Genomic DNA, 18,653 nt, shown 5'->3' with positions numbered 1-18,653 from the left:
CCTGGAAACAAGGAGGAAGAAGCATGGACCTATTCTACAAGGTGAAGGCAAGTGAGCTATAAATGGATAAACAAAGTGTGGTATATCCATACAATGGAATGTGATTCGGCCAGGAAAAGAAGTATTGATAACATGCTACAACATGGATGAAACTTGAAACCTTGAAAATATTATACTAAAAGAAGCCAGTTACAAAAGCCATGTATTGTATGATTCCATTGATAGAAAATGTTCAGAATTGGCAAATCCGTAGAAACAGAAAATAGATTACTGTTGTCAAGGGCTGAGGGGTTCGGAAGATAGGGAGTGACTGCTAATGAGCTTTGAGGTGATGAAAATGTTCTAAAATTAAATTATGATGATGGATGCACAACTCTGTGAATCTACTATAAACCGCTGAATTATATACTTTAGAAAAGGTGAATTCTGTGGCATATGGATTATTTCAATAAAGCTATTTAAAAACTAATGTTAATGTTCAGCTACTGTTTGCTGAACATTACTGGTGTCAGCTATTGTGCTAAGCATCTTATATGTACTTTTTTACTTCTTCATAACAACCACTACAAGCTGGTCATTAACCTCATTTTCTAGATTAAAAACAAAAATTAAAATAGAAACTGAGTAAACACACATGAACCCAAAGCTAATGGGCAGAATGCGGATTCAAATCAAGGTCTAAGTAAGGTCAAAGACCATGCTCTTTTCATTATGCCAATATTTAAATGTGCATAAGTTGCAAGATTTGCAAGAAAGTTACAGAACCTCAATTTTCTAAACACAGTTTACCTTTGAGGACTGAGCCCTTGTATTCCCAGATTGAAGACTACAGGTTTCTCCAAAACAGAGAGAGACACTAATTTAAAACAATCACTTTATTAAAAATAGCAAATTTCACAAATACTCATTTAACATTTTGTTGTCACTGGCCACTGGAAAACACACCAGGCGTGTGTACTGATTGTCTAACGTAAACTGAAGCTGGGCTCCCACAAAAAGCCTGGGCATCATCAACTTATGATCAACAGTGGAATAAGTTTGGTGAGCTCAGGAAGGATAAATCCTTCAGCCCTATCAACAACATTTAGCACAGTGCATTTCAAGTATAACCCGTAAGGCAACAATATAAAGCATAGCAGCAAAAGCTCTGTATCACATTTCCTGATTACGCCTTCCACAAGGCCGAGGCCTCCAGTTATGGTGAATTATGGCAAGTCGAGTTCACTGAAAGCAGCATGTGAAAGCAGTCACTGCACTTGCACTTTAATTAATTCCTTATTGTGGAAGATGATTCTGCTACTGGATTCAGCTAGAAGAGTAAAGAATGTTGCTTTTCTTCAAACCACGAGAAAGCGACTGCATTTCATTTTAGCCGGCAGAAGTATTTGGAACATCTTGTGCATCTGCCAAATGGAGTTTCTGTCTGGATTCATCAGTTAAGAAGATTTTCATTCTCTAATGAGTGCTTCTTTTAAATTTCTGGAAATTACATTCAAGAGCTAAGAGACAGAGGTAATAAAAAAAGAAGTATGTTTAAAGGGAAAGTGCCTATGCTGCTATTGAGAAACTTGGAGGTGGTAAGACAATCTTTAAATGGAGTAAAGTAATTTTACTATGTCTAGAATTTGAAGATTTAAAAACAAATCACTGATTCAAGACTATGTTCCAGGACTTCCCTGGTGGCACTGTGATTAAGAGTCCGCCTGCCAATGCAGGGGACACAGGTTCAATCTCTGGCCCGGGAAGATCTCACATGCCATGGAGCAACTGAGCCTGCTCTCTAGAGCCCGCGAGCCACAACTACTGAAGCCCACATGCCTAGAGCCCGTATTCCACAGCTACTGAGCCCACGCGCCGCAACTACTGAAGCCCGCACACCTAGAGCCCGTGCTCCGCAACAAGAGAAGCTACCATAATGAGAAGGCCGTGCACCATGACGAAGAGTAGCCCCGGCTCACTGCAACTAGAGAAAGCCCACGCGCAGCAACGAAGACCCAACGCAGCCAAAAAAAGAAAAAAAAAATAGGGCTTAAAAAAAAAAAGACTATGTTCTAGGTTCTAATAGAGCACAGAATTATTTTAATGCAGCAAGAATCATTTTCATGGTAAGAAGCTGATTAGAGGCAAATATGAAAACTTACTGGATTAACAAAATTCACTTGAGAAGACAACACCACTTCATTTCCTTGGGAAAATAATTTCTTTGTGAAAGTCCAAGAGAATGAAATAAAAGCATCATAGCTCTAAAACCTTTCCTATAATCCTCTGAATTGTTCTTCAAGAAAACTGGAAATAGGATAAAATTCCTGCATAGTTTATTCCATTCCCTTCTTATCACTGCCTTTCATTTTCCTCTTTCATCTATATGATCCACTTGCCACCTGTTTTTCAAGACTCAATTCAAACAATGATCTGGATATATTGAGGACAACTAAATGCTAGCAATACGTGTACAGCAGATGTTTGCAAAAATGTACAGACATGAGCTGTGCCGTCAGAGATATTCTTGTTCAATTGGAAGGCTGAGATTTAACACATATCAACAGATAATGAAATAACGCAGAATGCTAGTTTGGGGTACAAACAAAATGCTTTATGGAAATGGTCAGCTTGAGTGTTATTTGATAAGGAGAAGGGGGAGGCCAGAGCAACTCTAGGTAGAAAGTACAACCTGAACAAAGGCATTAAGGTGAGCATGAACTTGGGCGTCCAGAAAGCCAACTTGGTGGGAATGAAAAATAATGAAAACTATAACAGGGTGACTATGCCGTGATCAAATTACTGAGAACCTTTTAAAAATCTGACATAGTAAAAAACTTGGTGAGAAACAAGAATGGCAAGATGAAAGTGATGTTTTAGGAAGAATAACTCAGTGGCAATGTCTAAAGTCTACAGCAGTACTGTCCAATAGAAATATAATGTAAGCCACAGACATAGTTTTTAAAATATATTTTATTTATATTCATAATCATGAAATTATCATTTCAACATGTAATCATAAAAATATTGAGATAGTTTACATCTTTTCATTCTAAATCTTTGAAATCAGGTGTGCACGTTATACTTACAGCACATGTCAATCCATGTTGCCAACACTTCATGTACTCAGTAGTTACTTGGCTAGTGGCTGCCATATTGGACAGTGCAGCTCTAGGGTTTCTAGAGAACAGAAATTTGAAAGGCCGTGGAATCAGGTGATGAGGGTAGAGAATGAAGGAAGAATACAAAACAGAACTGATAACACCTGACAACTAACTGTAATTAAGAGACAGCAAATAATTTCGTGCCCCTGTCCAGGCTAAACGGCAGATAGTGCCACGACTGATTAGCAATGTCTGCTATAGTCATAGAAGGGATTTTTAAACAATCTTGAAGATTAAAATAATAGGGGCACTTGAGAAAACCATAATTCAAAAAGAGACATGTACCACAATGTTCACTGCAGCACTATTTACAACAGTCAGGACATGGAAGCAACCTAAGTGTCCATCGACAGATGAATGGATAAAGAAGATGTGGCACATATATACAATGGAATATTACTCGGCCATAAAAGGAAACAAAATTGAGTTATTTGTGGTGAGGTGGATGGACCTAGAGTCTGTCAATACAGAGTGAAGTAAGTCAGAAAGAGAAAAACAAATACCGTATGCTAACACATATATATGGAGTCTAAAAAAAAAATGGTTCTGATGAGCCTAGAGGCAGGACAGGAATAAAGACACAGACGTAGAGAATGGACTTGTCAACATGGGGAGGGGGAAGGGTAAGCTGGGTTGAAGTGAGAGAGTGGCATGGACATATATACACTACCAAACGTAAAATAGATAGCTAGTGGGAAGCAGCTGCATAGCACAGGGAGATCAGCTCGGTGCTTTGTGACCACCTAGAGGGGTGGGATAGGGAGGGTGGGAGGGAGACGCAAGAGGGAGGGGATATGGGGATATATGTATACGTATAGCTGATTCACTTTGTTATACAGCAGAAACTAACACACCATTGTAAAGCAATTACACTCCAATAAAGATGTTAAAAAACTAATAGGGGCACTGATGACAGAGAGGAAAATTAGGAGGGAAAAGTATGAACACGGAAAGAACATTTATTACAGATGAGGAAACTAGGGTTGCTAGGCTTTGCTCAAGGTTACATAGCTGCTTACCAAGACCTGAGACCAAGCGGTCCAAAGACCATGCGCTTGCAGTCTACCACCACGGCCTGATGAACCGTGGGGGCTGAAGTGAGGAAAGCGGGAGACAAATGAGTCTAAATGTTTAACAGAAACTCAGATAAGAGGAGAGGAGTTATGTGTCATAAGCAGAGAGAGAATATAAAGCATAGAATATAACGTAAAACAAATACAAAGAAAAAAAGAACCGGGAACTACTCCTAAGAAAAGCCTCCTAATTAACTCCTATCTTACCCCCATATTAAACTCTTTCTTGGCAGTGGTATCTTACATTAATATCTCCTACAGTTTATGTGGCTTCTCAAAACTGTATTTTCTTCATCTGTAAAATGGGGAGTATAACACCACCTACTTCCAAGAGTAGGATCAAATGAGATAATGCATGTAAAACACTTCATATAATGCTTGGCAAATAGTAGGTATTCAATAAAGGTGAGATATTAATTACTATTACTGGATTTGTATATATCTTCCTATTTCTTCATTGTTTTTACTGCACAATTCAGCAGTTAGTATATGTTATTGCAGTAAGAGTGATTTTTAAAAAATATATATTCTATATAGTTTGGAAATTTTCATATACACATGGTTACATGTAGCAGTTACCCCATATTAAAGACAATACTCTGAAATGTTAAACAATCTACCCAAATTTACATTAGCAAAACATGGAACCAAATTTCGAAAATCAAATCTCTTAACTCTACAACAGTATCCTTTCCAGTATCTCACTATTTGGTTCAAAGAGATGTCTTACCACTAAAATTATTTTACAGGCAGGATCATTTTTTATTTGTTCTTATATATCTCACATTGTGCCTATCAGTATGTTCAAAAATACATTTTTAAAATTTCTTGAAATAATTGCTCTAAATTGAAATGTCAAAACATGAATATTTTACATGTGCCTTTGTGATTTCCTTTAAGTTAACCCTATAATACACTTTAATGCATCTAAAATATTCTAGTTCTAATACTAAATTTAGAATACTGTATTATGTCTGCTATCCCACTTCCATTTAGCTTAAGAATCTAAGATTCAAAATAATGTATATGGCAACTAGCCTAATTCTTTTTTTTTTTTTTTTTTTTTTTTTTTTGCGGTACGTGGGCCTCTCACTGTTGTGGCCTCTCCCGTCGCGGAGCACAGGCTCCAGACACGCAGGCTCAGCAGCCATGGCTCACGGGCCCAGCCGCTCCGCGGCATATGGGATCTTCCCGGACTGGGGCACGAACCCGCGTCTCCTGCATCGGCAGGCAGACTCTCAACCACTGCGCCACCAGGGAAGCCCTAGCCTAATTCTTAATTCTCTTGATTAAAACATTTTAAAAATTTGTCTTAAAAACCCAGAAACCATACAGAGCAAAGCACAAACCGCAGAAAAACAAAATTTCAGCATACAAAACTACTGGGAAATTCCATTTAGAAACTAAAGGGAAAGATGGCTCCAGTAAATAGCAGTAGGTTTCTTCACTTGATTGGGACTATTCACCAAGAATTATAATCTGCGAACTTTTCACTGCTGATGTTAAGCAAAGGATACATGGAAGAATTCAATTCTTCTAGCTGTAACACAAAGTAACAAATTTAAGTTTTATTTTTATAAGATAACTATCATAGATAATTGTTAACCATACATTATTAAAGACATTATTTCACATTTAAGCTTTCTTTAAACAAAAAAGTATTAAAGAAAAAACTTTCTAAAAATTTCCAGACTGGGAAATTCACTTATGCAAAATAATAATAAAGTAGCTTTAGTATTTATGAAATAAGAATATAAGAGAATTAAAACCATATGATAAAAACTGAAGTTTTATAAGGATTCTTAAAACCATGGTTAATTATAATCATCTCTAATAATAGATTTTTTTTAAAAAGCTGCCATTTTAATGATCAAAATCTTTAAAAACTTTATGAATTACAAAAACAATTTTATGTGATATTCAGTTTTTAGTATGAGGTAGAATTAACCACCCCTATTTTACAGAGAGAAAAATCTGAGTTACAAAAACATTAAATTGCCCAAAGTTATGCAGCTCTATTGTAGATCCTGGACTAAACAAAGGCTCTCTGGTTTCAAATTCAGTTTTCAACGTACCACAGTCACAATTAAAAGTACAGGTTTGAAAATTTTAAACTATGGGCATACAATTTCACTCACATTTACTTATTCAAAAGATAGAGAAAAGCAATAGAAATTAACCATTTCTGTTACTGGTAAATATGGAATCTGAAACTAAAGAATGTTGAATTCAATTTTTATTTATTTTTGTTCCAAAAAAGATTTAAAGAGGCAAATTTAATTAACACTTTTCAGTATATAAGAATGCTATATGGTGTTACTGGTTGAATTATATCCTCCCAAAATTCATGTTTTAGTCCTAACCCTTAATACTTCGTAACATGACTATATTTGGAGACAGGTTCTTAAAAGAGGGAATTAAGTTAAAATGAAGTCATTAAGATGGGCCCTAATCCAGTATAACTAGTGTCCTTACAAAAAGAGGAAATTTGGACATAGGGACCCACACAGAGAGGAAGAAGGCCATGTGAACATGAAGATAATCTTCAACAAGCCAAGGAGAGAGACCTCAGAAGAAACCAACTCTGCTGACACCTTGGTCTCCAGCTCTCAGCCTCCAGAACTGTGAGAAAATTAATTTCTGTTGCTTAAGCCACCCAGTCTGTGGTACTTTGTTACAGCAACCCTTGCAAGCAAATACACATGGCAACCTACTAAATTACCATAAACACCAAACACACTATAAGTAACTACCACCTGAGTAAATACGGCAAAATGCATTAATCATGCCAGGATCTTTTGACCTACTATCTTCTATATCTTAAGATCTTTTATGTGTACAGAAGCAAGTATTTTCCTTTTAGATTTTCCAATATCCCAGAAAATATGCTTAGATGTAAATATAAGGATATACTGGATCCCAATATATCCTTTGGATATATTGCTTTCAAGAGTATAAAGTCCAACATGGATAAAACTTGAAAACATGACACTAAGTGAAAGAATCCAGACATAAAAAGCCACGTATTTTATGATTCTCATTTATATGAAATGTCCAGAATAGGCAGATCTATAGAGACTGAAAATAGATTGCTGGTTGCTGGGGGATAGGGGGAGGGGAGAACTGAGAGGTACAGGATTTCTTTTTGGAGTGATGAAAATGTTCTGAAATTAGATGTGGTGATGTCTGCACAACATTGTGAATATACTAAAAATCACTGAATTTATACTTTAAAATGGTTAAAATGGTGAATTTTATCTCAATAAAAATTTTGATTAAGAAAAGAGTAAAGAAAGAGGACTGTACTCACATCAGACAGAAGCCTATCCAGATTGGAGTCACTGGCTGCTTTTCTCTTATCCTCAGGAAGTTCCTCTAACTCCCCATAGAGCTCCAAATTCAAGCGAGCTAATTTCTCCTGCATTCCCCGAACATGTTCCATCTGTTCAATGGAACATTCATTTCCTGGGGGAACATTCCAGAACATTAATAAAGATTAGGATAGGTCAAACTAACTGTCTTGAGGAGAAACTTCTAAAGTCAAGGTGCTTAAAAGAAATTGGTTTTCTTTCTTTTGTAAATTACATTAATGACTGCATATTTTCTGTGTAAAATTATAAATCAAATCTTCAACCAGGAAAACAACAACAATCTAAAAAATAATCATGAGCATTAAAAACTGATATAGGGCTTCCCTGGTGGTGCAGTGGTTGAGAGTCCACCTGCCGATGCAGGGGACGCGGGTTCGTGCCCCGGTCTGGGAAGATCCCACATGCCACGGAGCGGCTGGGCCCGTGAGCCATGGCCACTGAGCCTGCGCGTCCAGAGCCTGTGCTCCGCAACGGGAGAGGCCACAACAGTGAGAGGCCCGCGTAGCACAAAAAAAAAAAAAAAAAGATATAGAAAAAAATTTAAGAATGAAAGAACCCTTTAGGTAAAAAAATTTTTTTCAATAGTAATATATAGAGAGGTGTTAACACCATCTATTCACATCCTAGTTGACAACTGCCATTAAAACTGAGTAACCCAACATTTTATAATGATCTGAGTGAAACTAAGAGTCCTACAAGGACTTCAACCATGAATCATTCTGCCAACCAACGGTGTACTCCTCCTTTAAGAAATATAAGTGAAAATATTAATAAAGTGTGAAGAATGTAATGAAGAACCACAATGTATACATAGCAGAGAAGAATGTAATGAGAACCACAATGTATACACAGCAGAGAAAGAAAACTTATTGCTAAAGGACAGGTCTTGCATTGTTTATTGACTAGACTCCTCTGAGGTAGCATTATCTGCCCAGAGCAACTGATGTATATACATGAAATTTTACAAATTTTCATTCAGTTTCAGTACAGCCTCTCCAAATTCTTGATACTATCATTTTCCCCTCCCAAAACCTCTGATTTTTCTCAAAGGTATAATATAGCTCAGCTAAAGTTGAAGTATGTATCTTGAATAAATATGAATTAATGTAAATTATATTATCTTTTCCTCTAGCCAGCTTTATAACATCTTCATAAATTGACTATATTACATTATGTTAAGGACTACTAATAATTTTAAAACTAGCTACAGCTCTTTCAAAATCATCCTTTCTTCATAGTAAAATATCTCATATTTCCTCTATTTTAATGATGTTTTTCAACAGTTAGCAACCTGGAAGGTCAAGTGGAAGAACTACCTCAAGAGATGTATATGTATGTGTGTGTGTGTATACATATAAAGATGTACATATATTATATAGACAGAGGAAAACAATATAGAGTAAAAATATAAAGAGGTAGAAATCACAAGGAACAAGAGAAGAGATTCAGGGGATGGACCCAGGTGACCTAACATGAGAACAACAGAATCTCCAAAAGGATAAAAGGGAACAGATGGAGGAGAAATAAATGACCAATAGAAAAAAATGTTCCTTGAGATGAAAGATGAGTTGGCAGATATGAAGGGCTCACTGATTTCCAGGCAGGGATGATACAGTCCTAAGCATATTCTGGTAAACGCTTAAACTTTAAAGACAAAGAAGGATATCTTTCAAGCATTGAGATTGAAAAAAATTACTTGGTAAGAAAGAATCCAGGGACTTCCCTGGTGGTCCAGTGGTAAAAAAATCCGCCTTACAATGCAGGGGATGCAGGTTCAATCCCTGGTCAGGGAACTAAGATCCCACATGTCGCGGGGCTGGTAAGCCCACACACCACAGCTACTGAGCTTGCATGCCTTAACTAGAGAGCCTGTGTGTTGTAAAACTACAGAGCCCATGCCCTCGGGAACCTGCATGCCACAACTACAGAGCCCACGTGCCCCGGAGCCTGTGCGCCACAACTAGAGAGAGAAAACCCTCATGCCACAACTAGTGAGAAGCCCGTGCACCGCAACAAAGAGCTCCTGTGCCGCAACAGAAGATGCCGCGTGCTGCAACTAAGACCCGACTCAGCCAAAAATAAAATAAAATAAATAATAAATAATAAATAAATCTTTAAAAAAAAAAAGAAAGAAAGAATCCAACTGGCAATCAACTTCTCATCTGCAATGCTTATATGTAGCAAACCATCAAATAACAGAGACTTCAGTCCAAGAATACAAAGTCACTTAAAAGTTAGGGCAGGAAAGGTGTTGGGGAGAAAAGTGAAGAAGTAAAAGTGATCCAGAGATTATATCTCAAGGATGGGAGAGAAGAGAGGGGAGAGGGAAGTGAAAGTATTCTAAAGATGCCACCTTACCGGACGGAGTAAAGCAAGGAGGAAGGGATGTCATAAAACATCTTTGTGAAATAAATAACATGTTTTAATGTCTTCTTTTCAAATAATAGTATAACCATGACTGGAAACCCAGAAACTATAAGAAAAGATAGACATATTTGAGTATACAAAAATTTAAAACTTTTACAAGGCGATGTATACCATAAATTCCAGACACACTAATGTTGCTTAAAAAAATAAAAACAAAAGAGGTCAGAGGGTTAGTACCTAAAATATGCAAAGGGCTCTTAGTAATTAACAACAAAAGGATAAATAACCAAATGAAAACCTGGGTAAAGGTCCTAAAAAAGAGCAATCCAACCGCTTAACAAACATTCATGGCTATTCAAACTCAACAGTAATAAAAAAAAAACCCGTTTACACCAACAGGCTGGCAAAAATGAAAAGGTTGGTAATACCTATTAGCTGGTGGGAATTCAGGGAAAAGAGCTGTTTCATAAATTGCTAATGAAAACTAAAAGTGCAAGAGCTTTTCTGAAAAGCAATCTGGATACTTTTATTAAAATTAAAATTCCCTCTATGCTTTGACCCAGTGATCCCACTCATGGGAATCCATCCCAAAGAAATCAAAACAGCCACACATGGATACGTGTAAAACGATGTTCACTACACCATCGAGTTTAGCGGCTCCAAACTGGAGACGAGGTACATGCCCTTCAACAGAGAAATGGCTGAATACACCAGGGTATATTCACAACTTGAAAATTATGTAGCCATTTATAAAAAGAATGAATTAGAGCTATACCAGGTGACTCAGAGAGATTTTCATCAGGTATTGTTTAGTGAGCAAAGCAAGACACCGAAAAGTGTATATAAGATACTATTTGTAGAAAACAATGAAAAGAAAAATCTGTGTGTGTATGTGTGCGTGCGTGTGTGTGTGTGTCACACAGTTAACTGGTTGGGGCTGGGGGGAGGCAGAGGCAGTAGAGGGCGTGAGGGAAGGGGTACGGAAGCCAAGTAAAAGAGCTGGGGAGGGAGAGACGGCACTAAAAAACACAATATTTATGTTGATGGCATTTATGCTTTTGTGTGAGATTCCATATGTGTGCACTCAATAATTTTTAGACTGCTTTTTAAAAATGCAGGGAAATAATTTTTATCATCAGAAAAAGCTTATAAAGTGAGTTGGAAGCTGAACATGAAATATCTGACCATACACTTTGTGAACACATATACAGAAATACCTATTCAGAGTTTTATTGGGACGATCAGTTAACTGTTCTTACGTCTTCATCAAGCCAGATTCTTTAATATTCGAAAGTCAGGCATTGTGAGCAAGACACAAGTTTAGGCTTGAAAGGGTAAAGAAAAATGATCTCGAGTCTTTCTAAAACTGAAACACTAAATCTAAAATATTTCAGTTGACAGAGAATGTCCCTTTTGTTTGTTACACTTTCAAGATACTTAGTCCCTCAACAGCAATCCTACTTTAACAATTCAACTAAACCTCCCTTTTTAAAAAACCTTTTTCCTGAAATCTTACGAGACAAATTATATCCCACAACAAATGAAATCTAGGTTGATTGCATTTTATGCCTCTGGACTGTTGTTTTTTTTTAAATAAAAGAAAATGACACTTCAAAAAGGAATTGCAAAATACATGCAGAAAATATGATGCAAACATCTTGAGAAGAAAAAGAGTAGAGAGAAACATCTATGGATTACCGAATGCTTGGAGTTTTCCAGAGTGGAAGTCATTCAAAAGGCTGAGGAGCCCCCTCTCCATCTCCTGGACATCAGAGACATCGGTGAGGAAGGAGTGCTGGATCGGGGTTGACTGAGCGCCTTTGCCTTCTCCACCCTGAGGTTTGGTCTTTTCTTTCATCACTCTGTGAAAAGGGTGCAATAAAAAATTAATTGCCTATAATTACCTTTAAAAAGAGATACTTTTTCAGGCTGTTCTAGATTAAGGAAAAAACAAGACATCCGAATAAAATCAATACTAAATAAAAGCAGCCATTTCAAGGCAGAAACCAAAAGAACAGGCTATGAAAATCTCAAACAAATGTATAAAATATAACTACTAAGGTATATAAAGAGTTTGAGTAATGTACTTTTACTCTATGGTAATTCTTTGGACTGCAAAAAAAACTGAAGAGAGAATTAGTAAGTCTTTTTACCAGCCTGTGTTTCATATTTCACTTCTCCGTAAACACATTCTGCTTTCCCATCTAACTTTATCCTAGCTGTTCCCTGAATTATGGGCTGTCCAACAAGTGGTTATGGGGCCCCTACTCTGTAGCTGACACAGTGCCAGACACTGAGTATATGAATGCGTGCAGGCCATCAGTGACTGCCCTGAAGCACGCCCAGTCTAAGGAGAGAGACAGACAGAAATTCACAGTCAACATGTGACGGAGAGCTAGAACCTGTTATCCTTGACTCCTCCAGCTTCCTAAGGCTCCCACGTGCAGTCATGAAGTCCTACTGGTCACACCCATAGAGCTGTCTCTAATCTCTCCTCCTCCACTGCCACTGTCCTATACGTGCCCCAACTACTCCAGCAGCTTCCCAGCTGGTCTCCCGGCCTCTACGTGCTGTCTCTGAGCCCACAGAGCAGCCAAGTCAATTTTTAAAAAGTCAAGTCAGATCACATAACTTACTTAATGCAAACCTTTCAGTAGTCCAATAACCTGAAGAATTTCTATCCTCTCTTGTATGTCAATGCTCTACACATTCTGAATCTCTTTTGCTTCCTAGAAATCCCTTCTCTCGTCTCCTTGCAGCTAATCCTCTGCCCACGTTAGCACCCTGCCCCTCACTGCCATCCTTGCCAGGCTACCTCCCACACATGCTTCAAGTCTCAGTTTAAATGTGATCTGCTCAGGAAGGCCCTTTCCAAACCCCTAGACTAGGCTAGTTCTCATTACACACGTCTAGCATATGCCAGGCTCTCAAACTCTGGAGTGATGGTGCTATACATACTGTAATATGGGAGCAGAGAGAAAGAACAGTCTACTCAACCTAAGGGTAGCAGGGAAAACTTCCTAAAGGCGATACGGGAGTGAAGGCTTAAAGACTAGGAGTGAACCAGGCAAAAATGGGAGGCGGGGGTTGTGTGTTACTTTTATAACCCCGACACGGGCTATAGATCCTGACGTAACACATATATTCAGGACTCAGTTAATTTCTACATAACATGGCATGAAGACCTCTTCCCCACAGGTGCACTCGCCACAATGTGGGTAAGACAAATAGGGTGTACTGGGGGGCTCTGAGTGTGCAGGCAAAGGTGGCAAGACTAATTAATTCCCGTGAAAAGAAATCAACTTAGAACACGTAGGCCGTTGACACTAGGTCACTAACAGTTCTTCACAAAGCGGGATTTGTAATTTTACATACATGATATTAGATTTACTATCACTATCTAGTATCTTGCTACTCAAAGTGCTGTCCAAGACCTGTACCATCAGTATTACCTGTGAGCTTATCAGAAATGCTTAGCTGAAGCCCCATCCCGAACTAACTGATTCAGAATCTACATTTTAAAAACATTCCCAGGAGATCCATATTCACATTAAAATCTGAGATAAACTACTATGGACTATAAGGTTTCAGTAGAGCATATTTTCTTTTCTTTCTAATTGGAAGCTTTATCCAAGTAAGTGTTTTGCATCAGTTCATCACTTAACAACCTTCTCAAAAAAGAAAATAAAAATCTGTTTCTTCTTACTTTGGTGTTTTTGATCATGTCACACTGTCTCACTTTACGTTAAAATAATTCAATTAAAAAGCACTCACTGAAATTATACTATGTGCAAAGCCCCACTCTAAATACTGTCTGGCACACGAGACCCAGCCCTCAGGAAGCCCACATTCTAGAAGAGGGTAGAGAAATAAAAGTACAAGGTAGAAAAGACAATGAGATACAAATAAACTGATGTAAAAATTTGGGAAAAGGAGTGATTTCCTTTCAAATCTCTTGGCTTTCTTTCCTCATCAACCATAACCATATTCAAAATCTGATTCTAAATTAAACTCCTCCAGGAGGAAAACCCCTTTCCAATCTGATAATATATTCAAAAGAAACCCTTATAACTTTTGTTTCTCATTTAGTCCTTATTGGAATGTTCTTTTCCAAGGGTCTCTGGCTATGTCCCTTTTGTTTCCTCAAAGACAGTGTGAGATCATCACCAGCAATCTTGTCTTTTGTGTTAATCCAGTGGCTACAAAGTGCTACAAGCATTACTTCCTTAACTAACTCTCATGATGAGCTTGCAGTTAGAAACTTATTTAATCATAATTATCTAGAGGATTGAGATTATGAAATGCTTTTTCTTTTTTTCTTTTTTTTTTTTTTACAGTACGCGGGCCTCTCACTGTTGTGGCCTCTCCCGTTGCGGAGCACAGGCTCCGGATGTGCAGGCTCAGCGGCCATGGCTCACGGGCCCCGCCGCTCCGCGGCATGTGGGATCTTCCCGGACCGGGGCACGACCCGTATCCCCTGCATCGGCAGGTGGACTCTCAACCACTGCGCCACCAGGGAAGCCCTGAAATGCTTTTTCTCTTAAGATATTATCCTGCTTTCCAAATATCTAACCCTACAAAATACTCATATATGCAGCAATAATAGGTAACATTTAAACTTGTCCCGGGCTTCCCTGGTGGCGCAGTAGTTGAGAGTCTGCCTGCTAATGCAGGGGACACGGGTTTGAGCCCTGGTCTGGGAGGATCCCACATGCTGCGGAGCAACTAGGCCCGTGAGCCACAACTACTGAGCCTGCGCGTCTGGAGCCTGTGCTCCGCAACAAGAGAGGCCGCGATAGTGAGTGGCCCCCGCTTGCCACAATGGAGAAAGCCCTCGCACAGAAACAAAGACCCAACACAGCAAAAATAAATAAATAAATAAACTTGTCCCGTTTCCTTTAAAGCCTTAAGACAAATATTAATATGTTCACTAAATATTAACAATGATTACTTCTAGGTGGTAGGATTTTAGTATTCTTCTGTTTCTTCTTTCAATTTTCCTGTGTTTAAATATTTACAATAAATACAAATCATTTCTATTAAAACAGTGAACTCATTCTTTAAAAAAAAATAAAACTACCAAAGCACAAACGCTCAGCTTAAAAAAAAACAACAACCAGATATGTCTTTTCCATTTCTGGCTAGCTCATCAACTTTGTCTGCAAGTTTTCTTGCTCTGTATTTTTTTTTTAAATATTTATTTATTTATTTGGTTGCGTTGGGTCTTAGTTGCGGCTCGAGGGCTCCTTACTTGCGGCATGCAGGCTCCTTAGTTACGGCGGGCAGGCTCCTTAGTTGCGGCTCACTGGATCCTTAGTTGCAGCATGCATGTGGGATATAGTTCCCGGACTAGGGATCGAACCCGGGTCCCCTGCATTGGGAGCACAGAGTCTTAACCACTGTGCCACCAGGGAAGTCCCTGCTCTGTATGTTTTAATACGAGACAAAGTAAGAGCCTTAAAGCCAATCATTCATTATTCATTTTCTAATCTCTATACACTGTAACCTTCAAAAAAATTTTTTCTAAATCACATGTAATATGTGTCTCAAAAGTCAAACCAAGAGGAAAAAAATGTTATAAGAATTAGTGGATTTAGTATTTACTTTAATAGCATTTTGCTGTGACAATGTGAAAGAAAAGAATTCACCTTTTTAACTTTGGTCGCTGTGAAGTTGACTGTGATGCAGGATTTGAAAACCCCGTGCTTTTACTAACTGGAATGGCATTTTTTTTGGCATTAACAACCTGAGTAGAGTGGGCACTAAAAGACTTAGGACTCCTCCTCTTCACTTTGCGCTCCTCCATTGTTTTAAGTTCCTTACTGCACCAAGGCCAGCTTCTTATGACCTAAGGAAATACAGCAAAATTATACACATATGCTATAATACGCCAAAATGAAAGGGCTTCAAAGACCCACTTCATGGGCTGTAAGAGGATCAAGAATTTCAGAGGTCATTAAAGAAAGTTAGAACAAGGATTCTTAAGCTTAGTTTACTGTATTATGTACACAGAAGCCCTAACCAAGACTGCCTGTTAGACAAAAAGTTTTTTCACTGTTTATTAATTCATCCCACAAAAATTTACTCTCTTCTACATGTCAGGCAGTATTTGGGGCATTGGGGAGACAGTACTGAATAAGACAAAGTCCCTGCCCTCAATGTTCCCTCCATTCTTATACAAGGGGAACAACATATAAACACTAAACAAATCATCCAGCCTGACTCAAGCTTTATGTGCCCCTTAGGTCTCCTTCTAAAACGTATTCTTTCAAAAACCACCTAGATACAAACAGATATATAATTGACATGGGTACCTGCATTTTAATTAGCAACTAGAAACCTTATTTCAACTACCAAGTAGAAATTCAGTTGCTGCCTAGAGTTAATACTGGTTCTAGTTCCTTGATCAAATGAAGTTCTGTAAAATTAAACTTGTCCCATCACAATTTTAAATTTACTTTCTCTACCTATTTCCAATGAAACATGAAACTTTATTATATAAGTTTAGTTTTGTCAATGTCAAAAAAGTTACACTATGAAGTTACAGTGGGTCCTTCCATAGAGAATATGTGTAAAACCTTCTATTTATCCAGTACTTTCCCTTTATGTATTAACCAGCTTTATTTCTCTAACAGCCACCCATCTAAAAATATCCTTCCACATTTCCTTTTTATTTATGCATAATATTAACTTCTTCCTAAATATATGGTTTCATGCATCATAAGATGAGAAATTTATATGGCTATTCTCATCAGATTGTAAAGTGCACTAGGACTGTTAGGTCTTTTATTGTATGTTGTGTTGAATTTAATCATTTTATGACCATTCAAAAAGTCTCAAACCCACTGATGTCACTCCTCAAGTAATTATTTGAGAATTTTAATGAAAATAAATTTTTTTTGGCTACTGTCTGGACTCCGAGCTACTACTAGCACTGTTATTTAAACCATTGAGCTCAGTTGGCTCAGGCTGACTCTAGACAATCATAACTGGAGCTAAACCTCCAAAGGACCAAAGGCTGTAAAGGAGAGGCTCTATTGCCCAGTCTCTAATCCCAGATAACGAACGTAAATCCGCTTAAATCTTGGCTAACAATTTTTCTTTTAAGAAGCATTTTAAGTAACAGAGCAGACATTTTGGGGTTGTTTCAGCATGCAACACAAATTAAATGTTTAAAAAATAACTGAATGGAGAAGATGGGATATCAGTTCTCCAAAGAGGCAAGGATCCGTATAAATTTATGATACACATACACACACTGGTTTTCTAATTTAATTATGTTTATACACAGTTGGTGACACAAGAATAAAAAAAAAACCAGGAAACAATGCAAATAAACCAACAGTGGTCTAAACTATTGATAAGATGTTCTGAGGGGCCAGGGCTCGAAAATTATGTTTTGGTTAGATAACAACTACTACAAGAGCACCGAAACCCTTCTTGTATACCAAGCAGCAAGGAACCATTCAGAGAAGACCTTCATAGACTACAGCTCATAGTCTAACTCACACATTAGTTTGACAGCCAGGAACCCACAGCCTCCAAGCCGGACCACTAGAAATTCCTCTTGACTTCACCTCATTGCCCTTCCCTAATCAGCCGTCACGGAGGACCTTCCCAGCCCAGAATCCGGTAGCGGCCAGAACCGGTGGTGGGAGGGGCCTACAGGGGGACATTGCGGGGGTGCCTTTGCTTCCACTTCATACCTGGGGAAGAAGGGAAGAAGGGGATCGGGGTCCTCTTCCTCAACCTGCAAGGACGCCGGGGCCTCTGAAGCCACCGCCGCAGCTGCAGCCGCCGATGCTACAGCTGCAGCTTGAGCCGGGGTCACATCCCGGACCTCTCGTCTCCACAACGCCCTTTGTTTACGGAAGTGACGTAAGGAGGCGGAACCTCCGCTTACTAGCGGGGAGCCTCGCCTCTTCCTGTTCCACATGCGCGGCTCCCGTCTCCGGCTCTGGCACCGTATTGCTTCCCCTGTCCTGCATTCAACTGTAAGTTCGACGGGCATGGAAAGGAGGATCCAGAACTGGGCTTTTATTTTGGGCTCAGTGGCCCAGAAGCTGGGAGGGTCAGGAAGGGAGGTGGAGGCAAGAACCGGAAATATAGTACCTTTTCCGGAAGCTGTCCCGCCCTCTCCGTGTCAGCTCCCACGCACTACAATTCCCAGCACGCTGTTCGAGCAAGCGTGGAGGCGGAACCAGAGTGTCGCCGTAGCAACTGTTCCGGATTGTTTCTGACGCCTCGCCTGGACTTCGCAAGGTAGAACAACGTTGGCTTGTAAGGCGGCGTAAAAAAAACGTGATTCTGTTTAGCAACCCCGAGGCTGAGCCCCTGAATGAAATGCTATTACTGCTGCTATAAGTAGCTACTGTTCAGGCACTTGACAGACGTCATCTCTAAACCTCACTGCAATCTATGAATTAGGTGTTAGAATCCCCCTTTTAGAAATGAGGAAGCTGACACTCAGAAAGGCTGCGTCTCTCTGTCGCCAAGACAGTTCCTCCCTACCTTTACTCCCTCTGGAGAAGGAGTTGAGGATTGAGAGAGATTGAACTCTCCTAAATGAGGGGGAGAATCCATGTTTTATTCCCTCATCTGGGTAGCCTTCCCCGTTAGGGGTGGGAGATTTTAGGTTCATAGAGCTTTAGATTGAAGAGACTAGAAAGCACCGTGTACTTCTCCCTCGTTTGCTAATA

General features: G+C 38.9%; 1 protein-coding gene across 3 annotated transcripts; it reads right to left on the bottom strand.

The window, feature by feature from the left end:
* Positions 1 to 860: 860 nt before the first annotated feature.
* On the bottom strand, positions 861 to 18,050 carry CCDC28A (coiled-coil domain containing 28A). 3 transcript variants are annotated; one of them, XM_081250693.1, is made up of 6 exons: positions 17,654 to 18,050; positions 15,603 to 15,802; positions 11,653 to 11,816; positions 7,527 to 7,681; positions 5,734 to 5,756; positions 861 to 1,423 (listed from the first exon to the last, which is right to left on the bottom strand). In XM_081250693.1, exons 1-6 carry the CDS (start codon positions 17,963 to 17,965, stop codon positions 1,369 to 1,371), a joined length of 909 nt encoding a protein of 302 aa, XP_081106819.1. In that variant the 5' UTR covers positions 17,966 to 18,050; the 3' UTR covers positions 861 to 1,368. The 3 variants fall into 3 exon arrangements, with proteins under 3 accessions (XP_081106819.1, XP_081106817.1, XP_081106818.1); XM_081250691.1 differs by having other exon boundaries at positions 17,661 to 17,786; XM_081250692.1 differs by lacking the exon at positions 7,527 to 7,681 and having other exon boundaries at positions 17,661 to 17,786.
* Positions 18,051 to 18,653: the final 603 nt, after the last annotated feature.

The sequence above is a fragment of the Mesoplodon bidens genome, assembly GCF_964165515.1.
Source record: "Mesoplodon bidens genome assembly, chromosome: 12".
Lineage (NCBI taxonomy): Eukaryota > Metazoa > Chordata > Mammalia > Artiodactyla > Ziphiidae > Mesoplodon > Mesoplodon bidens.
The sequence above is the reverse complement of the archived record's forward strand: the minus strand, read 5'-3'. Positions and strand labels throughout refer to the sequence as shown.